Source organism: Musca domestica, unplaced genomic scaffold (genome assembly GCF_030504385.1).
Source record: "Musca domestica strain aabys unplaced genomic scaffold, Musca_domestica.polishedcontigs.V.1.1 29, whole genome shotgun sequence".
Lineage (NCBI taxonomy): Eukaryota > Metazoa > Arthropoda > Insecta > Diptera > Muscidae > Musca > Musca domestica.
In genome coordinates this window covers 6,297,262-6,318,650 of record NW_026712296.1, presented here as the reverse complement: position 1 = coordinate 6,318,650, position 21,389 = coordinate 6,297,262, and the positions used below count along the sequence as shown (strand labels likewise).

General features: G+C 31.1%; 1 protein-coding gene across 1 annotated transcript; it reads right to left on the bottom strand.

The window, feature by feature from the left end:
* Positions 1-13,326: 13,326 nt before the first annotated feature.
* LOC101887333 (uncharacterized) lies at positions 13,327-20,813 on the bottom strand. The gene is made up of 3 exons (XM_005182241.4): positions 20,655-20,813; positions 14,940-15,023; positions 13,327-13,900 (listed from the first exon to the last, which is right to left on the bottom strand). Exons 1-3 carry the CDS (start codon positions 20,698-20,700, stop codon positions 13,740-13,742), a joined length of 291 nt encoding a protein of 96 aa, XP_005182298.1. The 5' UTR covers positions 20,701-20,813; the 3' UTR covers positions 13,327-13,739.
* Positions 20,814-21,389: the final 576 nt, after the last annotated feature.

The window sequence follows — 21,389 nt, the reverse complement described above, 5'->3', positions numbered from 1 at the left end:
TTCACCTAATTTTTACTGTATATTTAATTCGGATGTTCTTTTCTTTTAATTTAGAAGTTACTAAATGGTTATAAAAATATGGAATCTAACTACATGTGAAGAATATTATATCGGCATGTCAAAAACTGGCAATTCTACCTTATTATTGCACTTTAGTTGATGCAAATTGGAAAACTTAATATTTTAATTAAGGGATAAAGTTTGTCCCACTTTTAATTTATTTTGTGTTTTAATTTAAATGTATGTGAATTTTTTAATTATCAAATCGGTAACTTAATCGATTTTTTCGAACCCTGTCTGTAGTTTACAATTTAAATGTCAAAATTATAGCATATTTTTAGGAGCAAGAGTTATACAAGTTCTTATTTCATTAAGATTTCTCTTCTTTAATATTTGGAATTTTATTCATATAAAAATTACAGTTGTTAAATAATAGTGGGTGAACAATGCTCTAACAAATTTCAGTTTTTTTTAGGAGTTCGAATATTTTTTAAATCACATTTCCTGAGAGCTATATTGAAGTATCTTAATTAATAAATGACTTTAAAATGACGTTTATTCTAAGTACAACAAATGACGAAATGATGAAAATCGGTTCAGTATCGTTATATATATATCGGTATATATATATATATATATATATATATATATATATATATATATACATATATATATATATATATATATATTAATAAATATATATATATATATATATATATATATATATATATATATATATATATATATATATATATATATATATATATATATATATATATATATATATATATATATATATACCGATATATATATATAACGATACTGAACCGATTTTCATCATTTCGTCATTTGTTGTACTTAGAATAAACGTCATTTTAAAGTCATTTATTAATTAAGATACTTCAATATAGCTCTCAGGAAATGTGATTTAAAAAATATTCGAACTCCTAAAAAAAACTGAAATTTGTTAGAGCATTGTTCACCCACTATTATTTAACAACTGTAATTTTTATATGAATAAAATTCCAAATATTAAAGAAGAGAAATCTTAATGAAATAAGAACTTGTATAACTCTTGCTCCTAAAAATATGCTATAATTTTGACATTTAAATTGTAAACTACAGACAGGGTTCGAAAAAATCGATTAAGTTACCGATTTGATAATTAAAAAATTCACATACATTTAAATTAAAACACAAAATAAATTAAAAGTGGGACAAACTTTATCCCTTAATTAAAATATTAAGTTTTCCAATTTGCATCAACTAAAGTGCAATAATAAGGTAGAATTGCCAGTTTTTGACATGCCGATATAATATTCTTCACATGTAGTTAGATTCCATATTTTTATAACCATTTAGTAACTTCTAAATTAAAAGAAAAGAACATCCGAATTAAATATACAGTAAAAATTAGGTGAAGAATTTGACTACAAAATTAATTTGTTAAAACTATTTCCTTTCATATTCATTCAAAATAAAACCCATTTCAATTTTACACGTTTAAACAAGTTCCGAAAAATAAATTAGTATCTATTAAGAACGCCGTATATGCTGTAGATGAAGAAGAACATGAATTATTCAAAACTTCTTGTAGAAGAATAAGATTAGTCAATTAGTTAACAATGCGAAAAGTTAACAGATAACTTTCAGTAAAAAAATAACAAGAAATCATCTGCAGTAATTGTTCTAATAAAATGCAAAATGTCTCCCTGATTTACTTCAAACTTCACCACAAAGCGCGAATATAAATGTTGGTTATTAAAATATTATGAAGAATTTCAATGTTGACCTAAAATAATTGCAACAAAAGGGATGAAATCCGGTCGTATCGCAAAAGAAAGTTAGATATTGGTTTGATTTTGAATTATGGGTATATATCAAATGGTCAAACTAATTTGTGGACTTACACAATTATTTCCAAACATTCTTGAGGTATGTTGATGGAGGATCTATATGATAACATATCATTGCAGATTAAATCAAAATTCCGATTCTTCCAAAATACAAATAATTTGAATAATTTCAGCATTAAATTTTTGGCTTAATGACATGAGAACAATTCGTCCACAAGAAAATGTATTACAACTCCACACATTTTTCTTCCTCACTGGCTTTTCAATTGTTTTCTTTTTTGCCTCATTTGAATGGTACTTTCTGTTTGAAGTCCATTTATTTATAATCCCTTCTAATTTTTTAATTTTCTGTTTATAACTTTTCAGTCTGACAAAATAAAATTTTGTACAGCCTAATTCTTATAGGAAAGCATTAAATAAATATATTATATACAGTTTTTATACCCTTCACCATGGAAAGGGCCCACATTTTGTATACTCTCAACTATATGGCTATAGGGAGTCGATCTAGCGTCCGTCTGGTTGGCTGGTGCGCACGATAACTCTCTATGGATATATCCGATTTCGTCCACACACAGAAAGGGAAAAGATACTCCGATTTTGTACTAACTTTGCAAACCCTTATATTTGCATCAGTGCTAGGTCAGGGGTCAAAGTGGACAATATAGGTCCACTCCATCAAGTACCTCTCCCACAACGAGTCAAAATTTGGAATAATTATAACTCTTATAAAATGTATTGTAAGAGTTGGATTGTCTTCAAATTGCATACATCACATCATTTTTATTAAACCTCTTCTGGTGTGAAAATAGAATATATCGCTCCACTCCTGTTGATACCTCCCCCATGAAGCTCAGAAACCGCATCCGATTCCATTCAGACTTGGCACATTTCATTATTTTCATTAACACAAGATATGTTATAAAGATGGTAGAGATCGGACCATTTCTTGTGTTACCTCCCCCATATAGCGCTCAAGATATTGAAAAACAAAACGTTCAAATTTCACACATGCAAACATTTTTACTAACACAAGATCTGTGGTGAATATGATATATATCTGTGAACCCATTCTGGTATCTCACCCGTAAAGGGTTACAAATTTCAATACTTTTATCTGTCATAACTAGCAAAATAAGTCAGCAGTCAGGTTCTTTACAACTTGCTATATCAATATATTTCTATCAACCAAAAATTTGAGTTGAATATGTAATTTATGATTTCGCATAAAATTGGATATAAATATTCCATTTTCTTGTATTATTGCCCATACCAATATTTTTATCTGCATTAGATGAAGCATGAGAATGGAATATGGAATCGGTCCACTATATCTGGTACATCACGCACATTTTAACATTTTCAAAAAAATATCACTTATCTCATGTAAAGTGAAGGAAGTAACTAACATAGTCCAAACCTGGCGCATCGCAATATTTATATAATATTTATTTAGGTCCGATACGAAATGGGCAATATTGGCCCATACCTTCGGAACCTACTCCATAGAGGGTCAACAATTTGAATAATCATAACAGAAATCAAAAAATATTTAAATAATCGAACATTGGCCAACAACAACCATATAGAAAATTTTTAATGGTTTATTTTTTTTTTTAATTTGTAATTAAACTGAAAAACCTGAAGAAGAATCCAATACTTTTACCTGTGTTGCCTACATAAGAAACATAACAAGTAAAACAACATTAAGATCGTCCGGGCGGAACTTTTAATACCCTCCATCTTTGGGTAAAAAAAAACATTTTTATATAAAAGTATCTGAATTTAAACGTGTTCCACTTTAAAGTACAAATACCAGTAAGACCAATTGGATAATACTGTTAAACTTTTCAAAAAAAAAAATGTAAAGTGGGTGAAGCCGTTGTATGGTGGCCATACCAAAAGGGGAACCTCCATAGCCAATTTTTTACTTCAAAGATTGACATCTAACAAATCTTCTTCAATACCAAATTTGAAACAGTTTCGTGGGTAAATGTGACTAGGATTATCCAAATACCAAATATCGGTGGGTATCGTTATATGCCCGCTATAGGAAAACTTGGACCTAAATATTCAACGTTCAACTCATTATGAACTACAAATACCAATTTTTAAACAAATCCTGGGAAAATGTGATAAAAAACTCATCCAAATACAGAATATCCGGAGGTACCATTATGTATGTGGTGGCTATACGAAAACCAATTACGAACTACATATAAAATTTTTTGGACAAATACGTGGAAAATGCTGCAAAATGCATTAAAATACCGAATATCGGGAGATACCGTTATATGGGGGTTTTACAAAAACGTTGTCCTACACATACAATGTTTCGCCAAAGGAACTAGAGCCATTATCTCCTACAATTACCAATTTTTAGACAAATCCGTGTAAATACCGAATATCGAAAGGTACCATTATATGGGGACTATACCAAAACGTGGACCGATATATCTCATTTTCAATACCAACGACCCTAGACACATCGACTTAGAATTTTATACTGATTATTCGTCTACGACGAATATTTAGGGATGTTACAAACGAAATAACAAAGTTATTATGCTCTCCTTTCTAAGGTGGAGGGTAAAGAATGCAGTTTCCAACTTCCCAAGAGGAAAATTAAATAAATATATTTTAAAATGTAAAACTAATATTTAATCGTAACTAATATGGTGCTTGTTATTATTTTTAAGACACAAAACATAAAATCGAATTTGACACTAATATATGGTGAGATGAAAAAACTGCAATTAAATTCAAACTGCTGTCATTTATAAGCCACTCGTCCGACGCCTTTTAAAGTTATTCCAGTGACAGCTCACTATATTGTTTACAAGCGTCGGCATTGGTGTGGGTGTGGGCCGCCATAACAGTCCTCGCTTCATTTCCAGCGCACAATGGCCGCCAAAATCTCCGAATACCAATCCGTTGGACTATTGTGTCTGGAGTATTTTGGAAAGCAACGTTGGCACTAAAAAATGTCAATGTGTCGATCACCACATGTAAGCGTTTCGCCGGGAATGGGCCAAAATACCGCAAAGCAACATCCGAGCAGCGTGTGACGGTTTCATTGGCCATTTGAAGGCCATAATTCGTGCCAAAGGTGACCAATTCCAACAAATCTAAACTTATTCTAAAATTGGATGCTATTTCCGACATTAAAAAATACAATTTTGACAATTCGGATTGGATGCAAAAGAAATCCCTAACATCAAGAAAATAAGGCAAAATGCTGCATTGTTAAGTCTAATAAATTCTGTGTCATATTGCCAAGTTACTCATCAATTTCGTTAAATAAAAAATTATACGCAAACAAAAATTGAGTTTAACTGTCTATAACATGTATAGCTTTTTCAAAAAATACAAGTTTTTCATACCCGCAACCTTATACCATTATAGTTAGACCTAATTCATTCACTTTAAATGCCGTGGATTTATATATGTGTTGAATAAAATGTGTTGGCAAATCGTTACCATAGAACTACTAACGTTTGCAATATTTTCTATTGACATAGTACCATTGAACACCCTCACACACACGCACTATTCACATTGTCGAAAACACACTCACATATGTCTTGACACTTGAAAACAAAATCCATGGATCTTTGTCACCAAAGGACAAAATTGTGATTTATCGTTTGCCGTCCTGTATCTATGGATATCCTAAGAACAGCATTAAAACTACTCTACACATCTGCAAACTCTTGTTTATACGTCCACCCATAGGGGAGGGTTTTAACCATTTTTTTATTGGGTTTGATAAGTGGCCATGGAAAACATAAGTCGGCGTTTTATTTTACTTCCCTTTCTCGACAATGTAAAGATTGAGATGGTGATAACCTCTTTCTCCTTTGCCGTCGAATAATCTAAAGTTTCATATTGGATTGGCTTCATTGTATCTGCGTTAACAAGGTTACGATATAAATTCGAAGAAATGTACTATTTGGTTGCATTATTAATTTTCCTTTTTTAAAAGGGACATATATTGATCCGAATTTGTATGTAGTACTTTTCGCCAATTTAATGCAAATTTGAAATCAATTTAACTTAAAACGGATTTCTAGCAGGACCTACAGTCTTTTGTGCGAGGAATTTAAAATGTTTGCATTTTTTATGTCTATCTTCATTATAAATTTACAAAACTAAACAGAATTTTCACTGCAATTAACATTTCAAGTATAGTTCGTGAATTTAGATTGTAATTAAAATTGGTTAATTTGAAATACGAAATATTTCATTCTTATCGAATTATTCCATTCCATCCTTAAACATGAGATTTACAACTGCTTGTTTAAGTCTTATTCCGGATGTTATTGAAATAATAAAAATAATTAATTATTATTATTATTATTGTTATTATTATTATTATTATTATTATTATTATTATTATTATTATTATTATTATTATTATTATTATTATTATTGTTATTATTATTATTATTATTATTATTATTATTATTATTATTATTATTATTATTATTATTATATTATTATTATTATTATTATTATTATTATTATTATTATTATTATTATTATTATTATTATTATTATTATTATTATTATTATTATTATTATATTATTATTATTATTATTATTATTATTATTATTATTATTATTATTATTATTATTATTATTATTATTATTATTATTATTATTATTATTATTATTATTATTATTATTATTATTATTATTATTATTATTATTATTATTATTATTATTATTATTATTATTATTATTATTATTATTATTATTATTATTATTATTATTATTATTATTATTATTATTATTATTATTATTATTATTATTATTATTATTATTATTATTATTATTATTATTATTATTATTATTATTATTATTATTATTATTTTTATTATTAATAATAATAATAATATTATTATTATTATTATTATTATTATTATTATTATTATTATTATTATTATTATTATTATTATTATTATTATTATTATTATTATTATTATTATTATTATTATTATTATTATTATTATTATTATTATTATTATTATTATTATTATTATTATTATTATTATTACCAGTAAGGTAAGCTCAAAAGTCGGGCGGGGCCGACTATATGATACCCTACACCACTATGCATATTTAGTACAACTCTCGTAAAAAGGTTTATACAGGGCATTTCAGAGCTCTATGAGATATTTGGTACAAAATCAAAATCTATCTAATTCTATCGTGCATTTTACGAACAATAGCTATCTCTGAACTGGGTTTCTCCAAATTTGACATATTAGCTTCTAGACTGAATTCGGTCTTATGTACGAAAATTCATGCCGTTTGGGCTGATATTGGCCATTTGATGCACAATTAACACGAAATCGGATGAAGATATATATGGGAGCTATAGCTATATCTGAACCGATTTTTACTAAAATTGGTGTACTTGCTTCTAAGCTGGTTTCGGTCGGATTTGCCAAAATTGATGCTATTACGGCCATTTGGTGGTCAATCACCCGAAATCGGATGAAGATATATATGGGAGCTATATCCAAATCTGAACCGATTTCGGTAAAATTTAAAACAGCTATTCCTGTGCTCCATCTAATACCTTGTAACAAATATCACGGTTGTGGAGTGAATTTTACGAATGTAAGGGATTAAACAACTAAATCGGATGAAACATATATATGGTTGCTATATCTACATCTGAACCGATTTTCACTAAATTTGACATACTTGCTTCTAGGCTGAATTTGGTCCGATGTACTAAAATTCAGTCCATTTGGACTTATATCGGCCATTTGGTGCACAGTTAACCCAAAATCGGATGAAGATATATATGGGAGCTATATCCAAATCTGAACCGATTTCGATAAAATTACAAACAGCTATTTCTGGGCTGTATCTTTTATCTGGTACCAAATATCATTCTTGTGGAGTGCATATTACGAATGTGAGAGGCTTAAACACCAAATCGGATAAAACATATATATGGGAGCTATAGCTGTTTCTGAACCGATTTTCTCCAAATTTGTTGCATTTGCTTTAAGGCTAATATCGGTCACATGTGCCAAAATTCGGGCCATTTGGGATGATATTGGCCATTTGGTGGGCAATTAACCCGAAATCGGATGAAGATATATATGGAAGCTATATCCAAATCTGAACCGATTTCGATAAAATTTAAAACAGCTATTTCTGTGCTCCATCTAATACCTGGTACCAAATATCACGGTTGTGGAGTGCATAGTAGGAATGTGAGGGACTTAAAGATCAAATCGGATGAAAGATATATATGGGAGCTATAGCTATATCTGAACCTATTTTCTCCAAATTTGATATACTTGCTTCTAGGCCGAACTCGGTTGGGTGTGCCAAAATTCAGGTAATTTGGACTGATAGTGGACATTTGGTGCACATTTAACACGAAATCGGATGAAGATATATATGGGAGCTATATCTAAATTTGATACGATTATCTCCAATTTCAATAGGGTTCGTCCTTGGGCCAAACAAATGTTGGTTGCAAAATTTCATCTCAATCGGATAATAAATGCGACCTGCATTTTGTTCACAAGAATACATGGACAGACGGACGGACGAACGGACGGACAGACGGACTGACATGCATAAATCGACTCAAAAAGTGATTCCAGGAAGGTTCTCAAAAGTAACTATGTGTCTATCTCGTTTCCTTCTCCATGTTACAAACAAATGCACAAAGACATAATACCCTTACCGCTATGTGGTGTAGGGTATAATTATGACAGTTGTAAATAATCACCATTTCAGCTGATTTACTCCTTCGAACTGTCAAAATTACTTTTGAAGCGAAAAATATTTTGCCTTCGTTTTTATACCCTCCATCATGGAGGGTATATTAGGTTTGTCATTCCGTCTGTAATACCTCGAAATATACATTTCAGACCCCATCCCCGTCTGTGGAAATTACTCCAGCTTCCGAACGAAATGAAGTAGATTGATAAAATTTTACTCAAGTGTATATTATGTCTGCAGGACTCTTAGTATTGAAAATGGGCCTTGTGGATCCACGTTTTGGTATAGCCACAATATAACGGTACCTCCCGATATTTGGTATTTTGGTGATTATAGCGATATTAATTACCGGAATTGTTTCAAATGTGTTATTTGAAGTTCGTAATTGATACTACAACCTAAAACAGAAAATTGTCTGTGCAAGTCCACGCCTTCGTATAGCCCCTATATAATGTTACCTCACTATTTTCTGTATTTTGGTGATTTAAGCGATATTATTCACCAGAAATGCTTCAAATTTGGTATTTGAAGTTCGAAATGGATACTACAGTCTATGACAAAAATTGTCTGTGCAGCTCCACATCTTCGTATAGCCCCCATATTAGAGTGCCTCCCGGTATTTGGTATTTGATTATATTATTATTTTTTAGATTTTAACATAATTTTTAACGGATTTTATTTATTTTTTTTTTTTTTTGGTGGAAAGCACTAATTGTATTTATACCCTACACCACAAGGTGGTCAGGGTATTATGTCTTTGTGCATTTGTTTGTAACAGGCAAAAGGAAACGAGATAGACCCATAGTTCCTTTTGATGATCTGCATAGAATCACATTCTGAGTCGATTTATGCATGTCCGTCCGTCCGTCCGTCTGTCCGTCCGTCCGTCTGTCCGTCTGTCCATGTATTTTTGTAAACAAAGTACAGGTCGCATTTATTGCCCGATCCAGATGAAATTTTGCACAGATCATTTGTTTGGCCCAAGGACGAACCCTATTGAAATTGGAGATAATCGGTCAAAATTTAGATATAGCTCCCATATATATCTTCGTCCGATTTGCCTTTTATTGTGCACCAAACGTGTAATATCAGCCCGAATTGTATGGAATTTTGCACTTACAACCAAATTAGGCCTGAAAATATGTATGCCAAATTTGATCGAAATCGGTTCAGATATAGCTATAGCTGCCATATATATTGTTCATCCGATTTGTTATTTTTGTCCACCGCCGCCGTAATATGCACTCTGCAACAATAATATTTAGGGAAATATATCAAATACAGCTCAGAAATACATTTGCAAAATTTTATCGAGATCGGTTCAGATTTGGATATAGCTCCCATATATAACTTCGGCCGATTTAAATTTTTTATTGTGCACCAAACATCTAATATTTGTCCAAATGGGATGGAATTTGGCACATACGACCGAATTGAGTCTAGAAGCTAGTATGTCAATTTTCTTTACTGGTTTTGTTATGTTATTAGTTTATTATAAGATATTATTGGCGATTCATTAGATATTTATACCCTAAACTGCTCCCTTGAAAATCATTATTGATTTTCCTTGTGAAATCTGGGTCTTTTAGTCGGATAAAGATATCTCTATCGTTTTGGTGTTAACTACCCAAATTAATGATTAAAATATCTGTGTGTGGCTAAAGGTCATCGATTTTTGGCCAGGTAAAATTGTTCTGAATACTAACGTAAAAAATATTACATTTCAACCACTTTGATAATTTTTAAAGTGATTTGAACCTTGCGCATTTGCGTAATACAATTTAAACGAATTGAAATAGAAGGCTAAAATGTCGGATAGATGGGTATATTGTCAGTACAAAAGTTCGTAATTGGGCTCTGTCTGTCGATATAATGGTACCTTACGAAATTTAGTATTTTGAAAATTGTATTCACATTTTCTAACGGAGCTGTTTATAACCTTGTACTTAGAGTTTGTAATGAGTCATTCCTCCTCTCGCATTTCTAATGGAATTTTGTGTTATGTCCACGTTTCCCATAGCCCTTATATAACGCTACCAGCCGTTATTCGGTAATCAGAAGAATTTATCCCAATTTTTAACGGAAAAGTTTAAAACTCGGTATGTGGAGTTTGTAATGGAGGAGATGGTATGTATATTTTTTACATTTTGTAAGTGAAACTAGCAATAGATAACAACCACTGTAGCGGGAAATTGTGTATTTTTATTTTATTTTGTTTTGGTCCAATTCCCATATAACTGTACCGCTTACTTTATGGTATTTTGAAGGCTTTATACTAACCGGTTTCATCAATGTGTAGGTCATATGTTTCCTGACTTTTAGCATTGAAAAATATTGTATGGAGGGTATATTAAATTCGTCATTCCGTTTGTAACTTATCGAAATAATAATTTTAGACTCAACAAAGTATATATATTCTTAATCAGCGTTAAATTCTAAGCAAATTTAGCCCTGACCTTCCGTCCGTCTGTTGTAATCATTTTGCACAGATCAATCTTTTGTCAGTAGGAAGGTCAAGTTCGAAGATGCCCTATCCACGATAAAACCGTACCGCCCGATATTAGGTATTTCGATGATTGTAGCCACATTTTCAATGGAATTTTACACAAGGAGTTCCTTCTGAATACTTTACCCCCTGGAAGAAAATTGTCCACGATATCAAATATCCCTCATACCCTGGTGTCCGGTATTTTTATGATTTCAGCGGCATTTTTACCGAAATTATTTCAAATTTCTTATTTAAAGTTCGTAATGAGTAGTAATAGTAGTAGCCTATGACAAAAAATTGCGAATTCAGGTCCACATCTTCGCATAGCTCCCATAAAAAGATACCTCCTAATATTCGGTATATTGATGATTTTTAGAATAGTTTTCATCGGATTTTTTTTCAAATTTCGTAGTTGAAATTCCTAATGGGTACTACAAAGTATGTAGTCCACGTCTTCGTATAGCCTCCATATGATGCTCGTAATATAACAAACCAGTAAGAAAAGGTCAAAAGTCACGCGGGCCGAATATATAGTACCCTACACCACAATTTGTATTTGAGCTTTGGTTACAACAAAGTTTATGGTAGTTATTTGAACGCGTATCATGGCTTTCGCGTAGTCATAATTTTGGAACTATATTCAACTCTAGTTGCTAATGACATTGCTGTATAGTTCATGATATGACTTCGATAATAATTATATAAAGAAATATTTATTGGAGCAATATATATACCGGACAGAGTTTCACCACATGAAAAAATTCTGTTGAATATGAACAAATCTATTCAATTTGGGCTGATAATTATGATATGGTGAATTAACCGTAAAATCGGATGAAGATGTATATAAAAATCTAAACCTATCTCGATAGAATTTGGCAGAGGTATTTTCGAGCTGTATCTGATACCCGATATCAACTATCATTGTTGTGGAGTGAATATTATGGATGTGAGGGACTATATATATATATATATATATATATATATATATATATATATATATATATATATATATATATATATATATATATATATATATATATATATATATATATATATATATATATATATATATATATTAAAGAACTTGCTTCTAGAATGAATTAAGTCGGAAGTGCCAAAATTCAGTTCATTTACGCTGATATTAGTCATTTGGTGCACAATAAACCTGAAATCTGATCCGATCTCTATTAAATTTGATAGAGGTATTTCTGGGCTGTATCTGATATGTGGTACCAAACATCATTCTTGTGGAGTGCATATTACGCATGTGAGGAACTTAAAACACCTAATCGGATGACACATATATGTGAGAGCTATAGATAGAGATTTTCACCAAATTTGATGTGCTTGCTTCTGGTCTAAATTCGGTCGGACGTGACAAAATTAAGATTATTTGGACTGATGTTGGCTATTTGGTGCACAATTAACCCGAAATCGGTTGAAGATATATATGGGAGCTATGTCAAAATTTGAACCGAATCTCACCAATTCCAATAGGGCAAAACTAATATTGTGTGTACAATTTCATCTCAATCGGATAATTAATGTGACCTGCATTTTCTTCACAAAAATACATGGACAGCCGGACTGACATGCATAATTAGATTAGAAAGTGATTTCATGAAGATCACCAAAAGGAACTATGGGTCTATCTCGCTTCTTTCTCTATGTTACAAAGAAATGCACAAAGACATAATACACCTACCACATGTTGTGCAGAACATAAAAATCACGTAAGCAGGGCCTTCGTATATCGCCAATATAACGATACCTCCCTTTATTCGGTATTTTGATTTTAGTGGTATTATTCACCAAAATTGTTTCAATTACTACAGCATACGAAAAAAATGCTTACGAAGGCCAACGTCTTCGTATAGCCCCCATATGAGGGGTATGGACATTAAAACTACTGCCTATGAAAAAAAAATACTTACGAAGGAAAACGTCTTCGCATAATCTCCATATCATTGGGTATCATTTGAGAGGTATTTTTTTATGATTTTTTGACATTTTTCAAGTTCCTTCAAGATGGGGGAGGTTATTAAAAGTTCGACCCGGCCGAATTTAGCTGCTTTTTTTACTTGGTACATGAGACCGGCATTTATGCATTTAAATTAGTCCAGTTAAAGAGCTGCATATGCATATTTTAAATGAAGTTACCTTTAATGCTACTATAGTTCTTACCTTTCCTTTAGATTTAAACCTTTGAAGAGTACAACAATATATTTTTCTGTATTTATATTTATTTTAATATGAAAAACATATAAATTTTCAAGTGTGTATATGTAAGTAATTAATAGAATAGTTAGAAACTTTTAAATTGAGGCAAATTAAGGTAGTTCTTTATAAAAAAAATATTTTTGGTTTTTAGAGTTTTGTTTGTTGCATTTAGTTTTGCAGCAGTTGGGCGCTGTTTAGATTCCAGGTGTTTTCTATTTTCTTGTTATCATAACAGAGGTGTTTGTATGTTACTGCATATTGTGTTGTGTGGACATTGTTCATATATTTCTGTATTTGCTTACATCATAAGGTGTGTTTGTAAATATATATGTATCTAAAATTGTCTGCTTATTATTCCTCTGCTCTTTGTACATCTGCATGTTTAGCCGGCTACCAACTATTTGTGCTCCAACCGACTAAACCTCATTTGTTGCTGCTGGTGCATATGTGTTTGTGGTTGGTTCATAGTCTTTGCTAAGGACAAATTTATATAGCACAAAGTACAGTACGGCTCCAAGCAAAAGTTCACTAATACCAATCAGAGTCACAAGTGCCCAACCGGGTATAGCCAATCCAGCTGCAATCACAAAGTGGGATAGAGAAGAATAGGTTATAAAGAAAATATACCAAAAAGTTTCCAAGTTTAGAGTTAATGCATTTATAAATTTGGCATGTAGATTTCATTTTTGATAAATTGTCAAAGGCGTATTTAAGAATTCAGAAATTTACACATAAATAATGTGCAAAGCATAATATTGACTTTACGTTATTTTCCATAGTTCCTTAAAGTTGATTTTAGAATAAGCAATTTCATTATAATTTTATATTGCAATTTATTTAAGAAACAAATTGGAAATGTTGGTCGGGACTTCGACAGGTATATACATGTAGCATTTGAGAATTTAGTTATGTATACAATTTTGTGTGGGGAAAGGGGATGAGTACCACAAAGATTGGACATACATATCCTATCTTTAGACCTAATGTTAAAAGGAATATAGCAATGTGGGAAGTTTGAAGACAACCACAATTGGATCAACATATTTAAGGTGAGCTTATTTTTTTTTTGTAATTGGAATATTCGAAGTTTGAAAAGTCGAACACTGATGAGAGTTATTAGAATTCGAAATTATTCATTTTTTGTTTGAGTTGCTATCAGAAATAGTTGTTCAATCCAAAGACGTATGGAAGTAACGAAGACCTATTTTTTACATTTTGCATTTTTTAAATACCAAATTTTGGACTATATCCGATAATCTTATCGGCTTATATGAGAAATATCTATAACCTTTTTCAGTAATTTTTGAGAGGCTTTCAGGCTATATATATATATATATATATATATATATATATATATATATATATATATATACATTTTTTTAAAAAAAATTGCAATTTCGCGGGCCCTGCTCCTTAAGGAGTGGACCGATATGGCACTTGCCTGCTCTAGATCTAGTGTTGACAGGAGTATTTGAATCTACAAATCTTGAGGGAATCATATATTACTTTCGCTTTGATGCGATATACAGAGGTCCTTCTTTAAATGATATACTTTTCCTTTGACTTATTTATAATTTGCATTCAAAAATGTACCACTTAATGTATTTTAGACTTACTGAAATATCTACGGGTTAAAGTACGACGTCCTCGCATTACACGACGTACGGCCTCCGTTTCTTGGGTGCAACAGGCACATATAACTGTAAAGAAATAATTAAAGAGGTTATATTAAAAAAATATTCAAATATGACAAGAATTACAAATAGTTTCAAATAATACAATTATGCATTTATATAGGCAGTAATTCTGAAGTTGTTATGGGCAATCCTTTAGTTGTTCTAGCAACCGACAAAATATTGAGTTGTCATTAAGACATGGATCGACTTTTTGATACCTTACACCGCTATGCAAATTGGAAGGAATTTGGATTTAAAAAAAAAATAGAAATAAGAAATCCCGCTAAACCATAAAAGCATATAGTACCCTTCACCATTTGAAACGAGATTGGAATTTTTCTAACAATAAAAATATGGCTACAATCATGAAAATATCGAATATCGGGAGGTACCGTTATATGGGGGATATACGATATTTTACAGGTGATAAAGTACTCAGAATTAACTCCTCGTGTGGATTTTCTGTCAATTTCATTGAAAAATGTGGTTAAATACTGAATATAGGGTACTACTAGTATTTGGAGGCTGTGCGAAGACGTGGACCAGCATAGGTAATTTTCCTTCACAGATAGTAGTACCCTTAGGAACTTCAAATACAATAAATAATGTCGCTGAAATCATCAAAATACCGAATATACGGTTTGTAACACCTCCAAATATACATTTTAGCGACGTTCGTCCATCTGTCAGTGGAACTCACTGTAGCTTCCGAACGAATTAAAGTAGGTTGACAAAATCTTACTTAGATGTGTGTTTAGTCTGCAGGAATTTTGGTATTGGAAATGAGCTACATAGGTCAACGTCTTGGTATGGCCTCCATATAACTGTACCTCCCTATATTCGGTGTTTTTATGATTTTAGCGAAATTAATCACCGGAATTGTTTTAAATTTTGTATTTGTAGTTCCTTATGGGTACTACAGTCTGTGGCAGGAAATTTTTTATGCAGGTCCAGGTCTTCGTATAGCCCCCATATAATGGTAATAATATATGGAAACTGAATTTTGCCAAATGTTGTATTTGCTTCCGGGATAAATTCTGTTGAATGTGCAGAAATCCATACCATTTGGTCCGATATTATATATTAACTTCAAATAGGATAAGCTATATCCAAATCTGAACCGATTTCGAAATTTGGCAGAGGTATTTCTGAGCTGCATCTGATATTAAATCCCAAACAGAATGAAACATATATTGTGAGCATATCTATGGGAGCTATAGCTATATCTTAACCGATTTGAAATACTTGTTTCCCTGCTGAATTCGATCGAATGTGCCGAAATCCATCCCATTTCAACGAATATTAGACATAAGGCGCGCGATAAAATTGAAATCGGACGAAAACGGATATTCACCAAAATCGTCGAAAATACTTCTGGTCTGAACCTGGCCATATGTGTTCAAATTCATTTCACTGATATTACGCATTTGGTGAACTATATGTATGTATGAAATCGGATGATGCTATATAAGGGAGATATATCCAAATTTGATCCGATTATCAATAATTTCAATAAAGTTCGCCTCGGGTCAAAACAAATGATTTGTGGGAAATTTCTTCTAAATCAGATAATAAATGTGACCTGTTTTACTTACAAAAATACAGGGACAGACGGACGGACGGACATTCATACATCGACTCAGAATGTGATTCTATGAATATGATCTGAAGAAACTATTGGTCTATTTTGTTTCTTTATTCATGTTACAAACAAATGCACAATGACATGATACCATGTACCATACTGTGGCGTAGAGTACAAAAATAATAAAACATTTTACAACAGCACATTTTTTAAATCATAATTTCTTAATATGCTGAAAATGTTCAGGATGCGCAAGAAATGTTTTTTTCTTTTCACTTTAGTTTTTATTTAATTAGTTTTCATTACCATTTCCAACTAACAATGAATGTGAATAAACACAATTGCATTTGGAATGACCATAGGAACATAGTAATGTGGTTTTAACTAGCTCCTGTTCACATATTGCAATAAGTCTGTGTGATGAATTTTTCATAACCTGAAGGATAATTTTTAATATAAACTCTTTCTGTGTAATTTTAAAATGTTTTTATAATTTTTACTTCCATCTGTGAGTTTAGGATGTAGCAAAGTATGTATAGGTATAAAATACCAACAACATATATTTAATTAACTTGTGTGTTATATTAAAAATACTTAGTGTTTTCTTAGTGTTACCTAACTGCCAGGAATTTCTATTTCTCTATTTTCATTATGTATCAAGAAAATATTTGAATCAATTTTTTATGAAAAAATACGACATTTGGTGAAAATTGTTTAACATATATGTATAGCTTTGAAATATATTTTTATACCCTCCACCATACATAGTATAAAAGGTATATTAAGTTCGTCACTCCGTTTGTAACTCATCGAAATAATAATTTTCGGCCTATATATGATGCAGGCAGGTCAAGTTCGAAGATGGGTTATATGGGTACCCCCGATATTCTGCATTTTGATGATTTTAGCCACATGTTTCAACGGAATTGTCTGAAATTCTACACAAAGAGTTCTTTGTGAGTACTTTAGCTCCTGAAATAGAATTGGTCACCGGAATTGTTCGCAGATTGATGATATTAGAAACATTTGTTACCATAATTGTTAAAAATTTCCTATTTATGGTTCGTTATGGGTATAATAGCCTATGACAAAAATTGTATATGCAGGACCATGTCTTCGTATAGCTACCATATAAAGGTTTTCCTTTCGGTATTTTTCGAGGGAATTTTAGGTCAATATTTGAAGTACTTGCCTGTAGGATGAATTTAGTCGGAATATATATATATATATATATATATATATATATATATATATATATATATATATATTGGTAGATGTTGCACGTAAATGGTCTTCCTAGATCTGGAACCAATATTTCCCAAAGACCTATAATCTCTCAGAAGTGGCAAAAGATTAACATTTTTGACTGAAACGCATCTACATTAGATACAGACATTTGACTATATTCTTCAACGAAATCAGCGTTAACGAAATAGTCAGAAGTGCGTCTTTCCTGTTTTGGTGAATTCTCCAAAAAGTCACTGGAATGGACATTTTCGTATTTTGTCTACAAAAGTTGTGCGAGAGGGTCGGGCGATAATTACGACCTCCTGACAATTTTGCAGTTTTTTGGTCCATTTCAACCCCTAAATATATGGCGATCATCTCCAAAAAGTGTAGGCTTCTATTCTGACCCTCATCTTATTCCCATGCAAAATTTCGTAAGGATCGGGCCATAAATGCGATCTGTATATGATATCCTGATATCCTAACTACTTAGTTTTGTTAGCTGTAGAAATATTAACAAATGTTTAATTCAAAATGAAAATATGCCAAAAATATGACAAAATTGAAAAAATATGAGAAAATTTTACAAAATCAATATTTTCATCTTTAGAGAGATATTTTTATGCGATTTTTTAGACGTTTTTTTTTTTCTTTCCTGCCAAGAGGCCATTCTGAATTAATGAGAACTGCCGAAATCAGTTCACGACATATAAGAGATCTTTCAAGCATATCTTCTTTGATAGACATATATATCGCACATATTTTGCTATATATCCGATTTGTTGGATGTTAACATCAATGTAAAGATCAGAAGTAACTTTGTCATGGCTTTGTGATTTCGCCAAGATTTAAAATATTCGCGGTTTAATGAAAAATTTTGAATTTTTTCAACACAAAAGATATGGTCTATTTTACCCGCTAAATATTATCCGATGACCACCCAAATTGGTAGGCTTCTTCCCCGCCCTAAACTCTAGCTACATGTTAAATTCCGCGTCGATTGGTCTATAATTGCGACCTGTATAGCTACTGCAAAATCCGACATTTTTTCAGTATTTGGTCCATTTCAACCCCTAAACATTTGGTGATCATCTCCAAAAGAAATATGCTTCTATTCTGACCCTAACCCCACCTTCGTGCAAAATTTCGTTAGGATCGGACCAAAATTGCGACCTGTAGAGTGATTACAAATTAACATGGACAGACGGACGGACGGACATACATAGCTAGATCGACTCAGCTCGGCGAGCTAGGAAGATCCACATATATTTTCCTATATGGGAACCCAATATTTCGAGGTGTTACATTAATTCTGGCCCAATCAAACTTATAATACCCCCAACACATAGTGTTGTAGGGTATAATAATCCAAAAACTATTCAAATAAAAAAATAAGTTTTAGTCAGCAGTTGATTTTATTTGTGCTTTTTGACCAACTTTTCTAAATTAAGTAGGTTTTTTAAATCAGCTATTTGACGTTTTAGATAGCGGTGGCATTTAAAAAAATGTTGTCTATCGAAAGGAAAGAGATCATTTCACAAATTCCAAATATAAGAAAGGTACTTGTTTCTTTTTATTTAATCTCATTTTTATTTTAATTGAAAATCCATACGTTACTGAAGGTAACCATACCATTCCTGATTTTCTACCTATATTTGGTTTAGAATGATAATTAATTTAAACACTATTTAAAAACGAAATTAATTTCAAATTTTGGATTAAACTGTGAATTAGTAATATATCATTGTTTTATACTATTTGAAATAAAAAATATACAAAATAATATTTTTTTACGGAAATACCATATGCTGACTACTGGCAAATAGACATGCCGAGCATTGGAAAATGGTGCCGATTACTGGCAAAAAAACTACTATTTTAGTAAAATTTTGCCAATTTAATAAAAACAAATTAAATGTTTGTTTATTATTTCGAAAACTAAACAAAATTTGGAATCTGAACAACTTTATTTATCTGCAATTGAAAGATTTCACTCAGAATGTTGAAAGATTGAAAAATCGAAAATCCTAAAAGTGCCGACTACTGGTACACTTACCCTATATTAGTATTTTATATTTTGCCCGAAATCGGTTAAAGCATACATTGAAATACTGATAATATACAATGGTGGGGTATGTGTAATATTTTTTTATTAATAACGAAATGCATATAATTGTAGCATTTAATTTGTAAATTCTTAATACTAATTTTAACACATATTTCTTTTAGATTGTGGTGGATAGCGAAAGTTTCCTTTTCCATTTAAAAACACACACAAAAAATGATAACATTGAAAATTGTTAAAAGTATTCAATGTTTTGAATGGTCAATGAATGGTCAACCTATTCGATTTGTATTTCCTGTTTCCGTTTATAATATATTCCTTAAGCCAGCATTATATCGACATTTTTATGAATATTCTTTATAAAAAATCGTGTAAAATCAAAGGAGTTAACGCGATCTTAGGTACTATGTTCGGTGTAAACTAGGTTTTGGTAATTCAATTGACTATGCTCCTTGCGAGGACAAACTAAACTCTAATGTTTTATTTCCATTTTTCTAGCGTGACGTCATTCAACTATTTTCAAAATAAAATATTTTATTGAGATTTGACTCCACACTGAATCATCACAATATTGCCTTTGAATACACTTTGTCATTAGCAAGTTCATTATCTTATCTACTTTGTTTCTTATCAATGGCATGGTTTTGTAATTCGTAACTGGCAATGAGCAATTACAGGTAAATGTCTTAGTAATTTTTTTTGGTTGCACATTCAATATTTTCAAATATTTGTGGGATTAAGTGTTTGTCGTTTTTACTTTACATCCAACAATTCTTACTTAAGAAAATCACGAAATAGGTCGATGGATTTTTCATTAATTTCATTTTGTAATATTTTTTTATTATTTATTTGTACTTTTTTTAAATATGAGAATTTCGTTCGTTATGTCGTTGACTGTTGTAACCGTTTCAAAGTCGTTTCTTTACTAAACGCTATATTGTTGTATGTACAGTTTGTGGTAATATGTTTTGTTCAAATGGACTTTTTTTTATCTAAATGCCTTATCATGTGGGTAAGATAAGATAACGCATTGTTAGCTAGCTGTTAGCTCTTTATTTTGCTGGACTAATTCAGATAGTGACATCTATATGTGACGTGTAGAAACACAGAAAAAACACGCAACGCAATTTAACAATAGGGTGATTCTGGTAAAGTAGTTTCTGCTTATTTGAGCCAAGGCATATATGAAAAATATATACTTTTCTGTAAGTCCTCCGCTATGGAAAGGAGGGTATATTTATTTAGTCATACTCTTTGTAACATCTCTTAGTCTCCATAAAGAAACAGGTCTGCTAATCGTAACCAATCTAACGTTTTTTTTTCAACAAGTGTTTATTTTGTGAATTGTAACATTTAACTTATGTCTGACTTGATAGATTATTTATATTTATGGTTGTGCATACGCTTGAACAAAGCTGTGAAATAATGCGACATTACTTTGACAATAATGCTAATGTTGCATAATGTGTGCGATAATTGCGACGAATTTTGGAAGAAGAAAAGCACGGTATGT